The following is a 12326-nucleotide window of genomic DNA, read 5'->3' as shown; positions in this document are numbered from 1 at the left end:
TGCATGCACTTTATTTATAATTTGTTTCACTTATACGAGTATCATGTTTGTGCCCGTTTCCATAATACAGTGTGAACGTCTAATTTATTTCTAAATATTCTCATTCAATAATTAAATGATTAAAGTAGAATATCTTATCTTTTTGAATTTCTTCATTTCCATTAGTTTGACATGTAGTTTTACTAATAATAAACTATTCATGAACAGCACTGTTATTTTAATAAATCTTTCTTTTCCCCACTCTGAAATCTGAATTTCTTATATGTCAAACTAATGGTAACTTGTATTCTTTTGTTGGCCATTGCACATTCGACTTATCAAGATTTGACTATTTTTAAATGCAATGTTTATTGAGATATTAAATATATGAAATCATTGTTTTGGCAACTTATCACTGTTTTGGCAACTTTTCATTGGCTGAAAAGTTGCATTTTTAGGGACTGTACACAAATAGCATGAATTCTTTTTGTGCTATTTTATTTTTTTAATCACAATAAACAACAATAGAATTTTTACATTTGTGAATTTAATTTACGTTTTGTAATTTGTGAGCTACACCGACCACTGGATGAAAACTTTCATGAAATGCTGAAAACTTCAAAGCCAAGTATTTCTTAATATTGCATTTATAAGTATGCAAAATGTTTTGTATAAATTTTTCAAGAGCCACTTCACATTTCACTAACTGCAAGTTTTATCACAAAGGATCTACATAATATTTTACAATTTTTTTCATGTATATGACGACTCTTTGAGAAATTTAAGGCATTTTGAGTAACCACACATCATTTGAAAACTTTTGTAATTGAAAAAGTATGTTTTTTCTGATGTTAACGGTTGCAGTGATATCCAGTGTGCAAACAATTTGGGACAGCCTGTATAGCATAGTTCTTATTTTTATGATACCATGTAGCAAAGAACTTTTCAATTATTATTAACTATAGTTCATATAATGAAATTGAATAATGATAAGCAAGACAAGTAGGAAATGATAACTCACTCCACTCAGATTCCTTTTTCCCACTTCTCATTATATTCCAGTTATAAACAACTTTCATTTTCTGTGCTAGTTCTGGTTCTTCATTGAGACGCTCAGCAAATATTTGGAAGACAAAGTCCGATTTCAAAGTAGCAGGAGCCTAATAATATATAATACAGAATATTCTATAAATATCCAATATTTGTGTTATTTTATTAATCATAGTTTTTACTTAGTTTTTCATAGTTTTTATCATAGCATCTCGATTAACCCCAATATGCTTTTTCATATTTCTTTTTAAACATGTCAATTGTATTAGAATTCACGACCCCAGAGGTAAGCTATTCCATTCATTCACAACCCTTTATTAGAAAAAAACTCCCAGCGATACCACAAACCTAGAGTTGTCCCTTGCCAGTGGGTACTGGTGTGCCCTTGTTGAAACAATTGATTGACGCGTATTAATAACTTGTGGTCTATTCTACCCATTTTGAAAATTTTAAACACTTCAAAGACTTTTCTTAAGTGATAAAAAAATTAGAAGGGAAGAAAAAAGGAATTTACATCAGCTAGAGTTGGTGCAGGTGGTGGCGATTGTTTCTGCATTTTTTGTGGTGGTTCTGGTTCATCTGAACGATCATCAGGGGGATTTTCCCACAAAGCATGCAGCTTCTGAGAAGCAAGAACATCGCCGGTTATCTTCAGTTTCCCTGACATGAATGCCTAAAATATGGAACAATGACACAGCCATTAAATCTAAAAAACTAATCAATCTCACAATTTATGAAATATAAAAGTATAAAGTTTATGGGGGAGGGAAGGAATGTTTTGAACGAAAATACTGTTTATTGAAATAAACTTTACAAACTAAATACCTTCTGGGGATCTGCACGACCTGACATCATGTCGACAAACAGCTGATCCTCCAAGATGAAGGTGCAGTCAGGTTTATCAGACTTAGGATTTCCTTTGTACACAGCGCCAGAGCCATTTTTCAAATCAAGAGCTAAAAAAAAATATGAATCGATAATATGAACGAACGGAAGAATCAACTAAACGCAAGATGCAATAGAAGAAAAAAATAATCTGCATATTAAATAAACTCCTCAATGTATCCCCTTATGCTCAACCCGTGGCCCTCGAATTCATCTGATATGGCCCGCGACCTCAAATATAATTTTGTAAAACTAAGCGTTTTGTAAATCAAGCGGTACATTTACAGATTACTTAAGTGGCCCGCAGCTCATCTCCAGATTACTTGAGACCAGCGACATATTCACAGTTCACTTGAGTTATACACGGCTTAATTCTAGAGCACTTAAGCAGCCCCGCGGCTCATTTACAGATCTCTACGGGGCAATTTCACATCACATCAAGCGACATATTCTCAGATCATTGAAGTGACCCTCGGCATATTTACTGAGCACTTAAGCGGCCCGTGGTGCAGTTGCCCATCACTCACGTTACCCGCGGCACAGTTCCAGATCACTTGACTCTTTCTGACGAGTTGTCCCCATAGTGAGACCACCTGTTTACATTGTTTGCTATGGGTTTTGGAAAATTTTTGCTCTTCAAATGGTTAAGTAACCCGAGGCACATTTACAGATCACATAAGTGATGTGCGGCACAGTTTAAAACAGGCATCCTTAGTGCTCTATGCCCGTGTCTGATTAAGTGCTCGCGAGCACGAAATTAAAGTCCCAATTAAACACCTTGTACAAATTGCATTCAAGGATTAAAATCATCCCGATTTCTCGAGCATTCGTATTTCAAACTTGCCGTAAGGGTGCTCTTCTTTTGATGATGGGTACAGGCAACACTCGCGACTAGAAAAAGCTTGATCTCTGGCTTATAGAATATTTGAACGGCTCTCAGTGAAGTTTCTACATCACTCAAGTTACCGCGGCACATTTACAGATCACTTAAGTGGCCCACGACACGTTTTTAAAATCAATTAAGTGGCTTGCGACATTTTTTTTTTTTTAAACCAATGAAGTGGCCCGCACTCTCCTAAAGGTTGAACACCCTTGTCTTATGAGCATAACAATCTAAGAATAAATTGGTGAATAAATTTTTAAAAGGAAACTTTTCATCAGAACTTTTTTCCCTTCCTGGAAATTAAAAAGAAATTCAGAAAATAATTTCCCAACAACAGAGTAAGGCCGGTTGTTTACTGGAAGCTACTACCAGCCAAAACAAGTCGCGTGTATGCGCAAGACCGCTATGGTAGTCTTGAGCATACGGGATTTGTTTTCGTTCGTAGTAGCTGCCAGTGAACGACCGCAATAGATAGTCAACTTCCTAGCAGAGAAAAAACTCGATATAAATCTTCGTAAGATGAAGCAAGAAGTACGGAAAATTCAAGGAACAATAACCACAGTTATGAAATTGCGGTTTCTCTATGTGGAAAGCGCGATGCGCATGTTTAATTGTAAGTTTTTCCCATTCAAGAAAAGGTCCGATAGAGACGATTCGAAATTTGATTAGTATAACCAATAGTTTATTACTTATTTGATTGAGTACAACTCACGGGTTGAAATGACAGACGCATCCCGTCAAAAATGCAATTGCGTACCGAGACATGATTTGAAAAAAAAAAAAAATTCAATGGCTTGACAACCCGGGTCGGGCCACGGCTGCCTTTCGAAGCAGCTTATTCCAGTCCGACCTACATTTCCACGTTTTCATATTCACATTCTTTTTTTTTTTAACGAGACAGTCCATCCATCTTTGTGCTGAAGTAAAACCTAATTTATAAACGCTGATAGTAAAATATTAATTATTTACGAGATCATACACATTGTCCACGGGAGGAAAGTGCTTATAATTTTTCAAGGGCAGAAGACTGTAAACGCGGTCTGGGGGATATGATCTACCTTGGCGTTATAACGTATTCGAAATACAATACGTACGGGTCCAGCTTAGGCCGGTATTACACTATAAAAGTTTAATAAAAATTCTTTTGTAAAATTTTAAAAATATAACCAATAAGCACATCTGTTGCATTCGAGCGAATTTAACTGATCCGCTTATTGGTGACATTTTTCAAGTTTTATAAATGGACTTTTATCAACATTTTATAATGTAGTCCCCGCCTAATTCATTTTGCAAAATGCCGTCAACGATCCATTAAAATACTCTCAACTTTTTTTCCCTTCAAAGATACTAAGCTAGAAAATTCGAGGCGTTAACAGTTTCAAGTTTCCAGAATAAAATATATCTGCTACGAAATGTGATAAACTGATGTTTATTTATAATTGCCGGTTATTATGCATAATCGTCCCAACTGGCTCGGAAATTTTGATAAATTTTCTTCTATTTACCACTTTCACCGGTGATTATACATAATTCCCGATTGAAGTTGGTAAGTATACATATGATAAATATGGGAAAAAAAACCATGCCATGCGGAAATATATCACTTCAATTCAGCCAATCGGTTTCTCCCGTAGTGATGAGTGCATACACATATTTTGCCATAAAAATTATACATAATCACTGGTAAATGTGATTAATTCGCAAAACTTACCAAAATTGATCGGCGATTATGCATGATCGCCGGATTCATCATATTTATTGTAACTCATCGACTTTCACAATTTACGCTCGAATCAATAACCTAAAAACTTCCCGTGATATCACATCGATACAACTAAACGTTTACTCAATCGAATAACCATCTAATACAAATATTACTGTGTGTGTGTGTGTCTTATGAAAAATCCTCAAACCCAGACTCCGCAAAAGCATCAACTCACGGTCAACATCGAAAAGTTCTGAAATCAGAGAACAATATCGATATGACAAAGTGCCAGTAAAGTTTAAGTTGAAGGTAATATATTAAAAAGAAGAAAAAAAAACTCACGCCTACATTTGATGCAGAGCTCACCCCATTTACCGAGTCGAACGCACATGGTGTGTCAATGAATCATCATTCGAGTCGATGTCTAATCATTTTACGCACGAGAAGTACACCGGAGTTTGTGAAAATCGGCTGGCAGTTTCATCCAATACCATTCTCTACTGCGAAAGTGAATTTTCTCACTCTCCCCACTATTTCTAACAAATAAACTGCCTAGGAAATATAAATGCCAGTTTCACACAACAATTCCAAGCGAACGAATCTGGGTCTCCTCATCTCTTTTTTCCTTCGAACCAGAACTTTTTTAGAATAAACGTATTAACTCTTTACCGTAAGAGGAAAAAAATAAAATCCGAGCAGGAAGCACATAGGAGAGATACAATGCCGAAGATGGAGGGAAAAAAATGGGGGTAAGTTATATTTATAATGTTATACAAACACTAGCCAGATAGTAAATAGATGAAAGTGAAACGCGAGGCTCTTCGAGGATGGTGCAGTGACACGAGTTCTTTCTCCTCTTTCTAGAGTAAGCAAGACACAGTGAAATAATTATTCCAACGAAATAACGCAATAATTGTGCCTAAACATATGATTACTGACATCTGCTTTGAACTTATTGATGATGACGAGTTAACTCTAGCGCGAAGTTAAGGGAAGAGAAATAAAAAATGCTTTTCATCAATGGCAATATATGCATCCCTATTTTATGGAAACTCGCTCTGATCTTGCTCAACTGACAATCACCAGAGAAGTACTTTGTTATACAAACATTATATTAAACCATAAATAACTCTAACTAGTTTTATAACACTTTAAGCACTTAATATATTATACATATATATATATATATATATTTAATATATGTTCCATCTTAACTTTTATAGACCGGAGTTTTTTTTTTAGATTGAAATTTGAAAAAAAAAAGATTTTCTTTCTCCACCTATTTTAAGGACCGCTCATAAGGTCATGACCCTTACTTAAAACCAAACTTGCGGTTTGACTATATACACACACACACAACCACAAAGGCGTTTTTTAAACATTTAAAATGAGTACTGTATTTACATTTCCAGATCTACTTTAAAAGCTAGTACGTACGTACTTTTTGTTTTCTTTTATAGCGATGTATAAATGGACTTGAAGATACGATCAGAAGATGCGTTAGAGCGAAAAAAAAAACCCTTTGGAGCTTCAAATACAAGGAAAATACAATATTGGATGTCCCACTTAAAATCTCGCATCTTTTTCTCAGCTAAAAATGATCGTCACTTTCTTCCTGGTCCGATCAACAATAGGAAATAGGAAGTGCAAAAACAAAATTTAGAGTTTTGTTTTTGCTTTACGTTCCCTTGTCTACCTGGTCAAACGAGAATACAAAAATGAGACGACATCTCTGGGGAGCGAACCTCATTATCTTTTATTGTTAAAGAAAATATTTAAAGATAATGAAAAAGTGGAGCTCGTTTTCTCGAAAGACTTGTGGGAAGGACATTTCACCAGAACGAATACAGTATATTTATACAAAATTGCCACGTTTTTAAGACAAATAAATTAATGAATTTATTTGTCTTAAAAACGTGGCAATTTTGTATAAATTAAAACCAGGCAAAGTTTCTCATTTCGTGAGAATACAGTATAGATACATCTAAATACTGGATAATTCCTCACGTATCTATCAATTTAGTTGAAACTTTTCCAATCTATTATGAGAATTTCAGTCTCCATCGTCATACCCTTAGAAAACGCTGTCAAGTCACAGCAAGGGCCCAGGCTCAAGGTAATTTAAGATGAATGATTTCCTACAAAGTGATGTTCTCAGCTATGTACCTGGCTGAAAGCGCCCACTTACCAATTGACATACAGTACTTGCAGGGCCGCAACTAGGGGGAAGCAGGAGGGTCTCGTGCACCGGGCGCTGGATCAGAGGGGGTGCAAATTTTATTCTCAAACCTCTTTTTCAACATTACAAGGGGGCGCCAAAATGCGCACTTGCCCCTGGTGACCAAGCATCTAGTTGTGACCCTGAGTACTTAGTCTCGAAAATTATTGTATCGGATGAAAGTTTTGAAGCGCGTGGGTAAAGACGGCCCTGCCTTTCTACCCATATCGTATTCCCGAACATTATCCGGCATGTCTGAAATAATCAAATTATACATATTTGTTCAAAACTCGGCTTTTATCAGGCCCGGGTAGTTCTCTCTTAATTTTTTTTTTAAATCTGGTTAATAACCACCCTTCTTTTTTATTGGTAATTCAGAACTTCAGTATATATAGCTAATCTTTAGATAAAACTTTACGTTGACGGGGATTTCCTTGAATAACATTCGCAAAAAGAGTGTAATAATATGGGCTCTCCCTTTTTCTTTCATTATTAGAATATCCATTGAAAAAACTCCAGCGATTTTGACACGTATTTTAAGGGCCCTTTCACACGGAGCGGATGCGGGTCCGGAAGAAGTTTTAACAATTGGAATATTCTGCGCCTTTCAGACGAGCCGAAAAATCTCCGCACCTAGGAAATGTTCATGCGGGTCCGGACGTCGTCTATATATTCTAGAAACCTTGGTCCGCATGTGTCAAAACCTAAGTGCGGGCTCCGCATCCGCACATAGAAGTTTTGACAATAGGTTTATTCGGCGCTATTCAGACGATGCGGATGCGGAGCGAATTCGTCCGCATCTTTGGCTACTTTTTGAAGGTGATTTTTAACGGAATTTTTTTAATTATTTGCCATAAATACCCTTAAAAACACCATATGATGGTCCCTGCTCATTAATATAATGTACCTACACACGTCTATCCCTCCGTTTCCTTCTGAGATGGAGATATAGCAACTTCAACTGCCTTTTGTCCATATTTCACAATTTTATACAATAAAACCTGCCAACAAGGGCCACTACGGGACCAAAATTATAAGCCGTTCTGTTCATTACGAATATTTAATTGACTAAATACTTTAATAACTTTTAAATTTAATTTAAAAATATTAATTTTTTTCTTTTTAAATTTTTAAAATTATTTAAAAAATTATAAATATTTGAAATATTATTTTAAATATTTTTTATTTTTTTAAATTTTTAATCTTTTAATTTTTTCAAACTTAAAAAAAAATTCTTTTATTAAACAGTGTTATCCACGTACGGTGTTCACTCAGGGCCGTTTGAAGACCCTAGCATTTGAATATTTTTGGTCGTTCCCCGATACCTACAAGTATATTTTACTCGATATTCAGTCTATAAACTTAAAAAATGAAATTTTATATTTCAGAAATGACTCATCTAAGGATGGGATTTCATTCTAAAAGGTTTATGAAAGTTATTTTATAAAACTTGAAAAAAGCAACTAATAAATTTATCGGTTGCATTAGAGCAAATGCAACCGATAAATTTATTAGTTGCTTTTTTTGAAATAATTGTTATAAAATTTTTATAGTGTAATCCGGCCGGGATTATACTATAAAGTTTTATAAAAGAACTTTTATGAAAGTTGAAAAATTCAACCAATAGGCGCATCGGTTGCATTCAAGAAAATGCAACCGGTGCACACACACACACACATTTTGTATTCAAAAAATTCAACCAATAAGATAATATTGGTTGAATTTTTCACGTTTTATCAAAGAGCTTTTACAAAACTTTTATAGTGTAATCCCGGCCTAAGGCTGGTATTACACTATAAAACTTGAAAAATGTAACCAATGAACACATCTGTTACATTCGAGAGAACTTAACTGATCGGCCTGTCGGTTGCATTTTTCAAATTTTATAAACTAACTTTTATAAAACTTTTATACTGTAATCCCGGCCTAAGACAGAATTGTGATGTGAATATTTCTAAGCACAGACATTTTGAACGTTCCCACCCCTCCCCTTTTTTTCTACTTGCAAATTCTTTGATATCTCCTGAATTTTTTGTTTTTTTTGGAACATCGAATGTTTTGAATGTTTTTGGATTTGATTTTTCGAACATTGGATGTTTTTGGAATTTTTCTTTCATATTTTTCCGGAAAGACGGATTTTTTTTTCAAAATGTTTTGAAAATATTTGAAGACATTTTCTCCCATCGACTACTTGTGAGGATCGGAATTAAGACATCTTTATTCCCATATTCTATGTGGCTCTAGACTAAACCACCAAAGAATACCTCTAGGCTGCATATGGGCACTGAATCAGGGGTGAAAGAGAAAAACAGTTACAAAAATTGCGAAAAAATAGTTTTTATGCACGAATTTCAACCTAAAGATGCGGGCGAAACACCCGCATCTTCAGTGCTCGTGTGAAAGGGTATGCGGACCCGCTTCCGCACCCGCATCCGCATCCGCTCCGTGTGAAAGGGGCCTAAGTGCGGGCTCCGCATCCGCACATAGAAGTTTTGACAATAGGTTTATTCGGAGCTATTCAGACGATGCGGATGCGGAGCGAATTTGTCCGCATCTTTGGCTACTTTTTGAAGGTGATTTTTCACGGAATTTTTTTAATTATTTGCCATAAATACTCTTAAAAACACCATATGATGGTCCCTGCTCATTAATATAATGTACCTACATACGTCTATCCCTCCCGTTTCCTTCTGAGATTGAGATATAGAAACTGCCTTTGTCCATATTTCACAATTTTATACAATAAAACCTGCCAACAACGGCCACTGACGGGACCAAAACTATAAGCCATTACGAATATTTAATTGACTACATACTTTAATAACTTTTAAACTTAATTTAAAAATTTTAATTTTTTTCTTTTTAAATTTTTAAAATTATTTAAAAAAATATAAATATCTGAAATATTATTTTAAATATTTATTATTATTTTTAATTTTTAATCTTTTAATTTTTTTAAACTTTAAAAAAAATACTTTTATTAAACAACGTTATCCACGTACGGTGTTCACTCAGGGCCGGATTAAGACGTTTGAAGACCCTAGCACTTGAATATTTTTGGTGGTTCCCCCCGAATACCTACAAGTATATTTTACTCGATATTCAGTCTATAAACTTAAAAAAATGAAATTTTATATTTCAGAAGTGACTAATCTAAGGATGGGATTTCACTCTAAAAGGTTTATGAAAGTTATTTTATAAAACTTGAAAAAAGCAACTAATAAATTGCAAGTGCAACCGATAAATTTATTAGTTGCTTTTTTAAAAGAATTATTATAAAATTTTTATAGTGTAATCCGTACTTGAGGCCGGGATTATACTATAAAGTTTTGTAAAAAATCTTTTATAAAAGTTAAAAAATTCAACCAATAGGCGCATCGGTTGCATTCAAGCAAATGCAACCGGTGATCTTAATGGTTGAATTTTTCACGTTTTATCAAAGAGCTTTTACAAAACTTTTATAGTGTAATCCCCGCCTAAGACAGAATTGTGATGTGAATATTTCTAAGCACAGACATTTTGAAAGTCCCAACCCCTCCCTTTTTTTATACTTGCAAATTCTTTGATATTTGCTGATTTTTTTTTTTTTTTGGAACATCGAATGTTTTGGATGTTTTTGGAATTTTCTTTCATATTTTTCCGAAAACACAATTTTTTTTCAAAATATTTTAAGATATTTTCTCCCATCGACTACTTGTGAGGATCGGAATGGAGGCATCTTTAGGCTCAATGATAAAAACCACCAAAGAATGCCTCTAGGCTGCCTATGGGCACTGAATCAGGGGTGAAGGAGAAAAATAATTACAAAAATTGCGAAAAAACAGTTTTTATGCACGAATTTCGAACTAAAGATGCGGGCGATTCGTCCGCATCTTCAGCGCTCGTTTGAAAGGGTATGCGGACCCGCGTCCGCATCCGCTCCGTGTGAAAGGGGCCTTAGGCGATCAAAAATAGCAGTCGATTTATGTAGTAGTCCGCAATGCAGGTAGTATGATGGCTGCACCTGCAAGAATACAAAACAAGCTCAACTTTCGCAACATAAATACGTTAGGAGCCACACATACTCAGAACGCACATTCCGACAGTTACCGATTCATTAGAAATTCCGCAGAGGAACGTGTACGAGGGGCCTGAACCCCCCCCCCCCCCAATAATTTCTGAAAAAATGCAATACACCCTCCCTCTTCTGCGTACGCGATTATAAGTCCCGTATATAAGGGACGACCAGCAACTTTCAGTCTCCCCAATGTTTTCTTCATGCCGGGGGCCCTGCGAGGTGCATGTATAGTTAAGTAGAAGTAAAAACGATTTGTGTATCTCACACGGATTAGCGTATGCAGGATGGGGGTGGCGTGAGCCGAGATTATGGCGTCTCTTTTTCTAGAAAAGACATACTCTCTTTTCACACAGAAACAAAAAAAAAAAAAAAAAACGAAATCTTCCCCCCGCCCCCGAGAAAATTCTGCGTGCACCTGCAACAGCTATCTCCAACGGAGTTCGTTATAACGGAATTCGACTGTATACGAATAGACATCATCACCCCCTTCAGACTTTCGCCTATGTTTCAGTTGCATGAACTTTCAGGTACTTGCATCGCTGAATATGAAAAAAAACTTCACAAATTTATTAAAGACTTGAGAATTAGTATCATCCGGATCATACGAATACAAAAGCTGATATTCACGATGAACAGTTTGGTTTTTTCCTACTCGTACACCTTTTAATTCATTGGATTCTATCAAGGGTATAGTTTGTGAACTATTTCCAACACCAGAAACACACCCGCAATCAATAGAAAAATAGAATAAATGAAAGGTAAATATGTGAGATCACATGAAAAATCTTTCAGAACGAAAGGGGAGAAAATATTTTCGTTAATTTCGGTCATTGCGGTCACACAGTGTCTTGTTCCGACCGTGATATGGCGTGTCATAACCTGTTCCTTAACACAATCACCATTGTTGTATAATTTGGTTGTCAATACAGAAAAGCAATCACGTTTTAATGCCTACTTTTATTATTTACCTAAAAGAAAGTCTTGAGTCGAAATATTTGAACAAAATCATAGTATAGACCAGGGGTTCTCAAACTGTGCACCGCCAACCTTCGTCGAGGCGCGGCGGAGAGGCTGCTACTTATAAACTCACACATGCACCTCGTCCATATTCCTCTGCGGAACTTGTAACGAATTACGAATTGGTACGTGTTGGAATATGCGTGTCTATGTTGTGAACCTAACGTAAAGTTTGTTTCTGTGTAATGCTTGTTATGTGTAGCGCCGCTATCAACTTTTCTACCCATTAGAGAAGTGTATTGATTGAGGATTTTATCGTTGCAGGCCAGTTGCTTACTCGCCAGTGCAGAGACTTTTTAAATGGGGGAGATTGGCTTGCATTCGCGCCTCGAAGTTGGGAACCACAGAAAACCCACTTCAGCCGACCACTGTACCGACGGTGTGGTTCGAAACCGGGTCCTCGTGATGCGAGTCCGTCACTACGACCACTAGTGAACCACACATGCACCTCGTCCCTATTCCTCTGTGAAACTTCTAATGAATTGGCACATATTGGAATGTGCGTGTACGTGTTATTATGGACCTAATATGA

The 12326-nt window shown here is 35.9% G+C and overlaps 1 protein-coding gene across 1 annotated transcript in view; it reads right to left on the bottom strand.

Moving 5' to 3' along the window:
* The window catches only part of Mfe2 (peroxisomal Multifunctional enzyme type 2), a 59650-nt gene that overhangs the window by 5515 nt on the left and 41809 nt on the right, over positions 1–12326 (bottom strand). Inside the window, exons 27-29 of the mRNA XM_089247518.1 lie at positions 1855–1985; positions 1544–1702; positions 1001–1139 (exon numbers count right to left, since the gene is read on the bottom strand). Of these exons, the coding sequence (XP_089103644.1) occupies positions 1001–1139; positions 1544–1702; positions 1855–1985 (429 nt within the window). The remainder of the gene's footprint in view (positions 1–1000; positions 1140–1543; positions 1703–1854; positions 1986–12326) is intronic.

Source organism: Pholcus phalangioides, unplaced genomic scaffold (genome assembly GCF_987345545.1).
Source record: "Pholcus phalangioides strain wild (caught in Gottingen) unplaced genomic scaffold, Ppha-v1.0 ptg000003l_1, whole genome shotgun sequence".
In the NCBI taxonomy this organism is placed as follows: Eukaryota; Metazoa; Arthropoda; class Arachnida; order Araneae; family Pholcidae; genus Pholcus; species Pholcus phalangioides.
The sequence above is the reverse complement of the archived record's forward strand: the minus strand, read 5'-3'. Positions and strand labels throughout refer to the sequence as shown.